General features: G+C 54.5%; 3 protein-coding genes across 3 annotated transcripts; 2 read left to right on the top strand and 1 right to left on the bottom strand.

The window, feature by feature from the left end:
• Positions 1–4649: 4649 nt before the first annotated feature.
• On the top strand, positions 4650–5898 carry NCS57_00282000 (uncharacterized protein; the record flags this gene model as incomplete). The annotated part of the gene is made up of 2 exons (XM_053052838.1): positions 4650–5721; positions 5771–5898. The coding sequence occupies 2 exons, from the start codon at positions 4650–4652 to the stop codon at positions 5896–5898; spliced, it is 1200 nt and encodes a 399-aa protein (XP_052918084.1).
• Positions 5899–7073: 1175 nt separating this feature from the next.
• Positions 7074–9028, top strand: NCS57_00281900 (uncharacterized protein; the record flags this gene model as incomplete). Its single annotated transcript, XM_053052837.1, has 2 exons — positions 7074–7202; positions 7253–9028. The coding sequence occupies 2 exons, from the start codon at positions 7074–7076 to the stop codon at positions 9026–9028; spliced, it is 1905 nt and encodes a 634-aa protein (XP_052918083.1).
• Positions 9029–9700: 672 nt separating this feature from the next.
• On the bottom strand, positions 9701–11826 carry NCS57_00281800 (TLC domain-containing protein; the record flags this gene model as incomplete). Its single annotated transcript, XM_053052836.1, has 4 exons — positions 9701–10312; positions 10366–10653; positions 10704–11017; positions 11418–11826. The coding sequence occupies 4 exons, from the start codon at positions 11824–11826 to the stop codon at positions 9701–9703; spliced, it is 1623 nt and encodes a 540-aa protein (XP_052918082.1).
• Positions 11827–12406: the final 580 nt, after the last annotated feature.

The following is a 12406-nucleotide window of genomic DNA, read 5'->3' as shown; positions in this document are numbered from 1 at the left end:
GCAATGACAAGTCTGTTGAATTTTTTGGTGGGAAATGTGCGACTAGGATAGGGAAGGGCAGAGCACGCAAGAGGAGAGGGAAACAAGGCCAAGCAAGGTATTTAAACCAAAAGCAAGCTCGTAGGCCAGGCGGATAAGAGCATCCATCCATCCCATCCCATCCATCCATTCATGGATCCATCCCGTCCATGGCCGGGGTTCGGGTCGGGTGTGGACAGCGGCGCATCACATAATACAGCACACTGAGAGCGAAGCAGCGAACGCACACGCTACGCTACGGCTACGGCTACACAAGGGCGTGGGTGTGGGCGCGCCCATGGAGGCTTGCTTGGGCTGAGCTGGTCTGGTCTGGTCTCGCTCCTCGGGTCCAGGTCTCGTCTCCAGCTCCTTGGATTGGACTGTCTAGGCCAATTTTTTTTGTCATGCTTGCAAATCTCCGAAGCGAACGGACAAGCAGGGGAACCACCCTGCGCGTTTACCTACCTATGACATGGACGGCTCCATCCTGTCATGACCCTACGGATTTACAGAAGGCGACGGGAACGCCCAGGCTCTACTAAGCAATAAAGGGCAGCGCCTCTCCGGCGCTCGCTGCTCCTGTTCGAGCCCATATCCGCGCGGGTTTTAGAGGACGAGCCCCGGACGAAACAGTGGGTTAATCGCCGATCGGGGCGGGGCCCGTCAGGGTCCCGAGGATGCGGACGCCGGGGGAGGGGGGTTGTGTGTGTGTTTGTAATTCCATTCCAGATCCATCGCAGCTTACAGACAAATCTGGAGATGGAGTGCTACAGAAGTACAACTATTTCCGAAATCCTATCCCCTCTTCAGTTAAAACCGCCCTGCACAAAAGTCAATGCTTAGTGGGCTGTAGCTGTAATTGCAGCTCCTACTGCAACTCTTGGGAGTTACAGGGCTTAAGTCCGCTGATGAAGCGGGGCTCCCTCACCATTCGGCATCCTCGGACAATCTTGAGCCGCCGAGCCCGTGTTTGCGGCAAGTATTATCAAGATTATATTTCGCTCTCGCTCTCTTGCCAAGATCAGGTATGTTTGTATTACCTACAGGAATAGTTGAGAAACTCGATAATGTCGCCGAGCCCCGAATCCCTAGGTCTCACCGTCCCGTCTGGCTCCATGAGCGGGAAACGAGCAATGTCCGCGCTGACGGAGTCTTGCTCTGTGTAAGGCGCGCGCGCGCCACGAAAATATCCGTGGAAAGCTTCCGGGGCTGACAAATTGGGGGTTAACATGACACTCCAACTGGAGATGGATGCAGCTGCTAACGTTAGGGGCACTCGTTGGCACCCGTCATCACTGGGGGTTTTTGTACTGTAGACCTTTTCCGGGGAGACTCTCGCTTCCCGAGGGGATCTGTGGCTTGTTGCTTGTTTACTGTACACGAGGTGCTGTAGCACGCATCAACGTAGCTCTCACCCTCCATCCTCTCCTCACCCCCTTTGCTCTGCTCGATCCTGCAGGCAATCAAGTCGGCATGATTGCACAGCATCACATGGTGACGCGGGGGGGACATTGGAAGATCCAGCAGCCCATCATGATTACCCTCTTGCCAAGACTTTTCGACCCTCCACAAGACCTTTCCCTCCTTTTTGGACCATGATCGCTAGCAAGGACGGCGTAGCTAGATTCTCGAAATAGGGCGCCATCCCCACGTTTCTTGTTATCGCAGGGCGTCGTTGTACATCCGGAATCAAAAGACCTCGGTTCCGACAAAAAGAAAAAGCTCTGGGTGTATTCTACAGGCGACCTCGGTCAAGCGAGCGAACGATAGGGCTTCCTTTACGAAGCAGTCCAATCGCCACGGGACACACTTTTGACAACTGGGTGACTAAAAAGGGCGTCACAGCGCGCTGGACGCCTGGGCAAGGGTGGGCATGTCCTAGAATGCACCGATTCCGGCAACTCGACGGCAGCTTTCTTTCCGCCCTGCAGTGATCTCCTTGTCGATTTGACATCTTGGACGACAAGTTGAAGGGCGCCAGATGGAGGTCAGCCGAGGCTAGTCGAAGTGGATGGGAGTGACAGGGGCCATGGCCAAAGCGTTCAAGAGACTTGAATTCGTAGGCTTGCTGAGCAAGCACCGACCCGCGGAGTTTCGTCAGCCTGGTCTTTGTCATCGATACTTCAACTTGTAAGTTTTGTATAATCTAATCATGAATGACTATGAAAGTGCGAACGAGTTCGAGTCCGAGCCGACCAGAGGGAGTGCGTATGGCAGCGGAGACACCTGGGCACAAGACACGATGGACTCTTGTGTCAGACCTCAGCTGGATTCCTAATCAGGGCAAGAAAGCCGCCAAGAAAAAGTATGGAATCTGATATCCGGACAACTCGTCCATCGACAACGCATCATACCCCAGAATTCGACCTCGATAGACTTGGCAACGGCCCGTCGGCACCAGACTGAAGGGAGTTGTTTCTTGGAAGAATTCCAGTCAACGAAGCTGTCTCTGATAGAGCCTCATGGGTTTCACTTGCTCGACGGTGAGACATGGGTCGAGGGAATGAAGGGAAAGCCCGGTACTCGACAAACTCGGCACTTGAGACTTGGCGGACGGGGAGATATGTCGTGTGTAAACATTTGCGAAACGCAAACTGCATCGCAAGTCGTTGCGGCGACACCAGATCGGTAACAGTTTCTCGAAGTGACGGATGAAAAGAGTCCAAAAGGCGAGCTACTGAGAGCATGTCTAAAGGGGCTCGCTATTCGTCGACCAGAATTCAGGGGCATCACGGACCCCTTTTTTCTCTGACGTCCCCACGACAAGATCCGCTCTCATCAGTCACTTTGATGATATCGTTCAAAGTTGCCGACACGTAATCTGGTATCCATCGCAAACCATCAACCGGAGTCTGTTGCAACAAAATCACGTCTTGAGACGCGGCATCTGTCGACGCTGAAACAAAAATGCTCTGCCACGGAATCGAGCAAGGGTCCCCCCATGTCCATCAAACTGACTCTCCAACGTGATAGCTGAGAAATACTTGTCCAGCTCATCTCGTTGCTTGCTTTTTTGTCAATCGAGTTCGAAAAGGGACGCTGAGTATCCGGTTACGGCTTCTTATCCAATGCTTCGTAACCGAGACGAATATTCGTATCAGGGAAAACCCGCAATACGAGTTGCCCTGTTGCCTCTGGACCAACACTCGCTCTCGGGTGCACAGTCCAGGATGCAGAATTTACTGTAATTTGCCTTGTTATTGCAAGTTCAAGGGGTTCGGTGAGGGCAAAAAGTCTCGAGTCTAGCGCAAGATCTACACCTCAACTCCATTGCACCATTGTCGCGGCCGGTGTCACCTTCAGTTGAGGGAGATTGAGATGAGAGATATCCGGGCTGGAATTAACAGAGATGTGGCTTTTTCCCCGGGGAGACGGTTGACGCACAATGTCTCTTCATCATGTTCACCTCTTGCGACTAATCTCCCTTTTTTGCTTGGCGCCGGGACATTTTTACCTGATATCCTGCATCTTGTCAGTCACAAAGAGAGGCGTCGTTGCCGTGTTTCCCAGGAGGTGATGCCGCGCCCCCTGTGGCTGCATGTGCTACAGCGCCCTACCGCTAAACTTGTCGCTGTTCCACGCCTGTTGCCGCCAGAGAGCGCCTCTTTTCTGACGGGAGGCAGCTGGAGCGCTTCTCCTTACAGTACAGCCTGCTGAAGCTGCCCTAGCACTCCCTGAAATTCAGGTCACCGTCTTGGGTCCTTTCTCAGGGGTATCTCCCTTTCAAGGGTACCTGCTGTCAAAGTGCCCGTAAGCGGGCCATCGTTGTCCCTTCCATCAATCGTAACTTTCCCGTGCCGTCCCATCCCATCCCCGGGCCCATCTCCTTTGCCTCCGCGCCGTGACTTCCCTGACACTGGAGCTGGAGCTTTATGAGAGGCCGCGTACTCCGTCCTCCGTTCCTTCCTCCGTATCGAGTCAGGATCTGTCGGTGTTCCACGTATTGTCTTGAGGCTTGGGTCTGTCTCTTTCAAAAATTCCTCCTTCTCCTCCTCCATCTCCAACTTCAATCCTCCCAGTTTCATCAACATCGACCTACTACCTATCCTACCCTCCGCCGCTCAGCCTATACGAATCTATACGAATCAATGGCCAGATAACGACAGGCGCACAATCGCATCTCTCACTGCATCTGTCGCTTAGCTCCCGCTGATTGGTTCCGGCGACCTTCCAACGTCTCGGCAGCTCCGCCTTGCGAGGACGCCACCTGCGAGGGCCAGTCGCTGTTCTTTTTTAGCCCAGGGTCCGTGGCCGCTGCAGCAGGAGCAGCTTCTCTACAGCGGTTCGAGGTCCACTCGTCTCCAATTGCGGATCCCCTGGCCTGCAATTCATCCCTCGCTCGCCCGCCTCGACCTGACGGGAGCGCTGACCGACGCGATCAAATTCTTGGGACGAGCGACACGTCTCCTCGTTGTGCTGCATTTTCTGCTTTTGCCATTGCGTCTGTTGTCACCACCGGCTTTCGCCTGGATACGCTCGCTTTCTCCATGCCGGTATAGCCCAGTCCCTCGTTTCTTGAGCTTTTCTCTGCGCACCCCTGCCCCCTTGCCTGGGCCCTTTCGCTCCTTACCAGCAAATCTTCGAGCGAAAACGATCTTGCACATTCTCGACGAAACGATAAACTCGCCGCCATGATCAACTCTCGCCGCGCCATCGTGGCTGCGGTCTTCATCCTCACAGTCTTCTTCCTACTGTCGCGATCGCACCAGTCGACACCCAGCGTCCCAGCCGCCAAAGATGCTGCCGCTGCTGATACCGGCACCAAGGCTCCTCCTGCCTCGAACCCTGACCCCGTGTCACCACCCCCCGAGAAGCCCAAAGAGATGGAGGTGAAGGAGCGTCGCACGCGTCCTCGCATTGACATGTCTGGCATGTCGACATACGAAAAGCTCGCCTACGCATACCCCTACGACGTCGAGACCAAGTTTCCGGCCTACATCTGGCAGACGTGGAAGCAGAGCCCTGACCAGGCCGACTTCCAGTTCAAGGACCAACATGATTCTTGGACCGCCGAGCATCCAGGTTTTGTTCACGAGGTCATCACCGACGACGTGGCCGTCAACCTGATTCGCCTACTCTACGCCACTGTCCCCGAAGTCATCGACGCCTATCGATCCCTTCCCTTGCCCGTCCTCAGGGCCGACTTCTTCCGTTACCTGATTCTCTACGCCCGCGGTGGTATCTACACGGATATTGACACGTATGCCATCCAGAGCTCTGTTAGATGGCTACCCGAGAAAATCCCACGCGAGACAATTGGCCTGGTCATTGGTATTGAAGCCGACCCTGATCGCCCTGACTGGGCTCAGTGGTACAGCCGTCGCATCCAGTTCTGCCAGTGGACGATCCAGAGCAAGCCTGGACACCCCGTACTTCGCGACATCATTACACGGATCACCAAGCAGACACTCAGCATGAAGCGCCAGGGCAAGCTGGACAGGCTGGTCGATCACGATGTGGTCGAGTTCACGGGACCAGCTGTGTGGACAGATGCCATCATGGAGTACTTTAACGACGAGCGATTCTTTGACCTGTCGCGAAGCAAGGGAGTGATTGACTACAAGAACTTTACCGGTATGGAGACGAGCAAGCGCGTGGGGGATGTGGTTGTGTTGCCCATCACAAGCTTCTCGCCAGGAGTGGGACAGATGGGGGCAAAGGAGCCTGACGACCCCATGGCTTTTGTCAAGCACGATTTTGAGGGTAAGTTGATCTGAAGCTGAGGGATCAATCGATACTGACTGTTTGAAAGGAACCTGGAAACCCGAGAGCGAGCGACACATGGGCGAGCAGAAGGAGGACGGCGGAGAGCAGCAGCAGCAGCAGCAGCAGCAACAGCAGCAACAGCAGCAGCAACAGCAGCAGGCGCCTGCGCAATAACAGTAACCCCGGACGATGAACCATAACCAACGATAACCTAATGTTTCGAAACGACTTTCAAGATAAGCTTCTCGAACCTATATATTTCCGCTGCTACTCTTTTCTAATGACGCCGGTTGGTGTCCATCTTGGGGCTGGTTTCCGCATCATGTGTGCTCTTTAGTCGAGGACTAATAGAATAGACCTTGGCTGTTGCATGGCGAAGGAGACGTTAAAAAAAATCTGGGGAATGGTATTAGACTTTGTTTGGTCTGAGGGCATTGCAAGGGGAGAGTGGTTTTTGCTTTGGGATAGATTCTGGTTTTTGATCTCTTTTTTTCTTGCTGATTGGACTGTCTGTATCAAGAGTACTATGATGCCCTATGGTGTTGAAGGAGAAGGAGTTGCTCGGAGTCAGAGCTGGGAGACAAGGGCAGTGAAATGGGATAGGACTCGTCACGCCGAGGATGGACTCCGTTTGCTGGCTATAGAGGTCAGAACAGACGGCATTCTCGAGACGACTTTGACGACGATAGTGTCCAAGAGATACCTCATCAATAAGACGGCTACAAGCAATGACGGTTCCAATTCTGGTCGAGTGTTGGATGGGCAATGGGTTAGGGAGATGGGGTTGCTTGGATACTGTGGGGGCTCAACAACAAGTAAGCTGATTGGGGTGATCTCACGAGGCTTGGATCTCTCGAGATGCCAACAAGACAATCAAGTTCTTTGCTGGCTACGATACGCAACTTGGCGTTACTAGCGCAAGACGCCTCCGTCATATCAGCGCCCAAAGACGGAGTAAGCATTCCTCGAGCTGGACCTTGGATGGAGCTGGCGGCCAAACCCCGCATTTCCCCAGGTTTCTTAGCGGCCTCAACGGGCTTCAACGGCCCTTCATTGGTGTATCTCGCTCGACTTGTGCCGCTGAGGGGTTCCATGGTTGTTCCCGGCTCGTCTTGCCGCTGTGGGGAGGGAGGGAGGAGAGAGGAGCAGGAGGAGAAGCAAGCTTGAGCGAGGATAGCCGAGGCGATCACCGGATGACTATCATCGCTTGTGCGGCTTTGTTCATCTTGGATCAATTCGAGTAGGACAAGCTGTATACCACACACGCGTTCATCATTGAGAGATCGCTTCACGTCACTGATACTTGACAAAGCACAACACAACTGTCTCGGTTGGATGCAGCTGCTGCCATGATGATGCAGAGCTTGATACGGCGGTGTCTGGGGAGGTCGCCCATGCCTAGGAGGTTGGCGACGAGCTTGTGCCAGAAGAGGACGCTTGCTACGTCTGGATTGAGTATTCGATGGGGATCTGAAGAGGTGAGATGGCCTTTACTCGCGAGGTTTTACACGAATGCTGATAGTTGCAGCCTGTGCTCTACAATGGCACCATCCCAGAGCACTTTGCTTCAATCGTCTCTGCTCACGGCGACCGTGAAGCTGTCATCGCTCGATCGCCATCTCCAGCGGCGATTGAGTCAACTCTCACTTACTATGCTCTGGACTCGCTCTCCAATGGCTTGGCTCACTCGCTGGCCTCTCTCGGCGTGAAAAAGGGCGATCGAGTCGCCATCTCCCTCGGCAACGGACCTGAGTTCGCTGCTCTCACGTATGCGTGCTTCAAGCTCGGCGCCATTCTTGTGCCGCTGAACCCAGGCTTCAATGAGCGTCAGGTTGTTGCCGCGCTGAAGCATCTTGCTGTTGAAACGCTCGTCATGGGTGCTGTGACGGATCTTGCCTATAAACCTGGCAAGGGCCGCTGCAACGAACATCTCCTACAGAGCGTTGTGGGCGATCTTCAGTCTTCCACGATCCAGAGCGAGGCGGTGCCCTCCCTGCGAAAGGTGGTAGTCGTTGACAACCTCAAGAGCCATCCAGGCGTCAAGTTCGACCTCAAGGCGAGCAGAGCTCTCATCCCTTACTCGTCTCTCCTCGACGGATCAGTGAAGCCAGTTACGCCGAGCTCGCCCCTGGATCCAAGCGATACTATCAACATCCAGTTTACATCCGGCACGACATCCCTTCCCAAGGCGGCCATGCTCTCGCACCGTGCTATCCTCAACAACGGTGCCTTGATCGCCGACCGCATGGGTCTCGTCCCCGGAGACCTGATTGTTGTGCCCCCTCCTCTATTTCATTGCTTTGGCTGCGTGCTGGGCTACATGGCGACAGCAACGACAGGTGCAGCAATCCTCTTCCCCAGCCCGGCATTCGACCCAGACGCAACACTGCGTATGTGCGTCGACCACGATGCAACAGGCCTCTACGGCGTCAACACGATGCTTGTCGCCGTTCTTGAGTCTCTTCACCGCGGCGACGTTGTCCCCCACGCACCCAAGAGTCTGCGCAAGGGCATCGTCGCGGGAAGCAGCGTCCCCGAGTCCCTCATGCGAACCCTCTACAACACACTCGGCTTAGAAGACCTCGTCATCTGCTACGGCATGACAGAGACAGCACCCGTGAGCTGCATGACAAGCCCGTCTGACCCCTTCGAGAAGCGCACATCGTCCGTCGGCCGCGTCATGCCACACACTGGTCTCAAGATTGTCGATCCTCACGATCACAGCCAGATTGTACCCATAGGTTCACGAGGAGAGCTTGCGGCGGCCGGGTACCTCGTCATGAAGGGGTACTACGGCGACGAGGAGCGGACGGCCGAGGTGCGCAAGCCGGATCCTGGTGACGGCAAGATTTGGATGTATTCTGGAGATGAGGCCGAGATGGATGCTGATGGATATGTGCGCATCACGGGGCGTATCAAGGATCTCATCATCCGTGGAGGAGAGAATATCCACCCCCTCGAAGTCGAGGACTGTCTCCTCGCTCATGAGGGTGTCCGTGAGGCCAGTGTCGTAGGCGTTCCCGACGATCGATACGGTGAAGCCGTCGCAGCTTTCGTTATACCGGCTACAGGATGGACGCCAGCCGACCACGCAGAAGCTGATGCCCCCGCCGAAGAGGGTGTCTTGACCAGAGACGGTCTCAGAGCATGGGTCGCTACGAAGCTATCCAAGCACCTTGCGCCCAAGTACGTCTTTTGGATCGACGAGTATCCCAAGACGGCCAGTGGAAAGGTTCAGAAGTTTAAACTGAGGGACTATGCGAGAGAATTGCTAGGCGATGAAGAGGAGAAGAAGGCAGAGTGAACAGGAGTCTACCAAACCCCTGAATCACATCATGAACCAGTCAAGTCGAGGAGGAAGCATCAGAAACATCACGTGTCCTAGAGACGAGTCATTGCATTAAACATTGCTTCAATAATCAGTCATTGCATAACGAAGTTCAACGAGTAGCGTTGTCAAAGGTATCATTTCCAGTATAAGTCATCATCCCTTAGTGTCAAAAAAAAGAAGACGACATGTACAAAAACCACTCCAATCCAAGTTCATGTCTGTCTGTCTGTGTGAGCCCAACCAAAAAGCATCATTGTAGAGACGTTTAAATCTCCATCTATTCCCTCAAAAATGTCAACAAGCAAGCAAACTTTTCTCTTTGCCTTTGCTAGTAGCAGCAATCATCATCATCTATGGCGGCCGTCTCTCTTCTCTGCTTCTTTCTCCACAAATCTCTCTCTGGGTAGAGTTCCTGATGCAGTAGGTAGCGAGGTTCCTGACCCCAACTGTTTCTCCCTCGCTCTTGTCTAGCTCAAGCAATCCGTTCGTTCGTCATGGTCAAGGAGGAAAAAAGGAAGGTCAGAATGTAGGCCTAAAGAGACCAAAGATGGCGAGCATCGTCCCAATGTGTGTGCAGTGCAGTTCAGTGAGGAAAACGTGACGTGGACTCGTTAAACTCGCATCCCGATTTCGTTCGTTCGTTGTCTAGTCGACTTGCTTCTCGCAACCGATACGTCCCAGCAACTCCTTGCGATCGCTGTGGCCGGGTAGGCTGACTCCGGAGCTGCTAGCTTGCTTCCTAACGCCAGATCGGCGCTCCCAGTTCCTGAGGTCGAGCTCCTCGACGCCAACCTCCTCCTCGAGAGGCTGAGCCTCCTCGTACACAAACTCATCCTCCTCCTCTTCCTCATCACCACCCTCGTCGTCGCTTCGCACATCCTCGGCATCACCTCCCTTGAGGACCTTGATGATGACACGGACGATCAAGGTGAACCAAGCAATGGTGATGACCTGGAGGAAGAGGAGGGGAGCGAGGAAAGCCCACTGAATGGTCTCGTTGTAGCAGACAAGGCCGTCGGGCTTGAGGAAGGGGTCGAGCAGGTATGAATAGCCAGCCGGAGGATCGATGGGGCCAATCAGGTTGTCGTTGGTGCCCTTGAAGCAGCCAACTGGCATGATCTGGGGAACATCGCTGTAGATGGACCAGCAGACCATCATGTAGAGGACGTGGCGGGCAATGAACCACGAAACCACAAACAGTCCAAACATGACATCGCAGAGCTTGGTGAAGCCGCTGTACTTGAGGCACTTGGCAAGCTGGAGTGTATCAGTAAATGTGTCAGAGCGGTTGTTTGACAGGGAGTGCTCACAGGCAGGAACAGGTCAACAACATCCATAATGACGAGGATAAAGTTGCCGACGCGGGTGTGGTGGTAGGCGTAGCACGAGTAGATGAGCGCAGTCGTGACAATGTGGTGAGTAAACATCTGCCAGTGATCCTTGCGACGCTCCTCAATGTTAATGACAATCATCTGCTGCAGCCAGAAGGCCCACTGGCACAGGAGGTAACCCTTCATGAGGCCATCGAGCTCGCGGTTGGGCCAGTCGGTCCAGAGGTTCTTCATGCTCATGTAGTGAGGCGAAGTGCAGTAGATGTACTGAGCAAGTCAGAAGATGGCTCCAACAAATGTAATCGGGTCAAACTCACCACTCCCCAGGGCCAAAAGACAGTGTAGTACACCATGAGCCAAGCCTGCTCGCTGAAGCGAGTCAAGGACTTGCGGCTAGTGATTCCCTGGAGTCTGCCAATGGGGGCCAGAACGTGCTCCATGATGCCAGCGCGGAGGCCGGTAAAGAGGATGATGCAAAAGGCAATGAAGTAGGCATCATCGAATCCGATGCGGTACTGGCCTGATTTGGGGTTGTAGTAGCTGAGGTTGAAGAACTTGTACGTGTGTTCCCGGGCCTTGGGGATAAAGGTCTGGGCGAGGAAAATGAGGGCGAGGAGATTGAACGAAAGGCCTATGAACAGAAACAGTCAGCTAGAGCTCAATATGCACAATCAAGGCGAGAGGTCAAATCCATCCATGTCTGCCGAACCGAACGACACACGGACGCACACGCAGAGGCACCGACGCCCGCTCCAAGCTAGGGGGCCTGTCACTCAAGGAGCGGCGGCATTGGATAGCGCTCCGAGCTGGACCCTTGAGGCTGGAGCGGAAATGGTAGGGATGCCGTGCCACGCGGGGTGCCTCTCCAAGTGCGACACCCATTTCAATTCAAGGCCAGGCCAATCCAATTGACCGGGATCTGTCCATCCACCCCACAAGATGGACCAGGTTCCTCCGACATTGATGGATGGATGAGATTTTCATCGGGAAGGGAAAAGGGGAGGCTGGTTCAATCAGAGGCGAGGACATACCAATCTGGTTCTCGACAAACCAGCGGGCAAGGTGCTTCCAGGTGCTCTCCTCCTTGCGCTTGAGCCGACGGACGAGCACCGTCTTGTTGCCCGAGGTCTGCATGTAGAGGGGCCCGTTCATGTTGGGGGTGCTGTTGTCCCTCTTGAGCCGTGTCCGCGCGGGGGCAGACGAAGATGATGCTTTGGCGAAGCCATTGGCTGTCTTGGAATTCGGTGCCGGTTTCGATTCGAGAGTCTCGGGGACGGGCTGCTGAGCTTGTTGAGCCGTTGGAGCTGGCGAATCTTGTAAAGACACCGTTGCATCTGCAATTGAGCTTTCGCTGGTGAAAGGTTGGGGTGGGGGAGGAGGGGCGGCGATGGTGGTCTTGTCGTCGGCCTGCGACGGCGCAGGATAGCTTGTGTCGCTCATGGTTGAGCTTGTGATTTCTGTTATGGTGTTTCCGTTGATGTCGTCGTGCTTATCGTCCTTCGTCTGAGTGCGGTGTCTTGTCTTGGCCTGCGAAAGAAGGGGGGGAGGCGCTGTGGCTGATAGGCGGGCGGGTGGAAGGAGAGCCAGCGAGGGAGGGTCCTGGATCCACGAGTTGGGGAAAAAGTAGAGGCCACAAGATGCAGGATGATAGAGGACAGAGAGTCGACTGCTGGTGTCTGCGTATCGTATCTTTTGGCGTCCGGCGAAAAGATACGGCGAGGTGTCGCTTCCGCAAGAAAAGACCAGATCGGCTACGGCGTCTGTCGTAGTGATATACAACCCAGCGCTTTACCAAACAAGCAAAGACTTGGGAGGAGATGCAGCGAAAGAAGACGACGGAGGAACAAGTCGTCAACCGGTACAGGACAGGCAGAAGGAGGGGAGAAGAGGGACGGGACTCGAACAAAGGCAAGGCAGAAGAAACGGGAACCCGATCAATTTTGAACTGGACCTCTCCACTCGATGGATGGAGATGAATTGGCTTCCTTGGCTCTAAACAGAGATCCAATCCAGCGCCAAG

Source organism: Fusarium keratoplasticum, chromosome 2, assembly GCF_025433545.1.
Source record: "Fusarium keratoplasticum isolate Fu6.1 chromosome 2, whole genome shotgun sequence".
NCBI classification, from domain to species: domain Eukaryota; kingdom Fungi; phylum Ascomycota; class Sordariomycetes; order Hypocreales; family Nectriaceae; genus Fusarium; species Fusarium keratoplasticum.
Note: the sequence above shows the minus strand (reverse complement) of the source record. Positions and strands in the feature narration are given on the sequence as shown.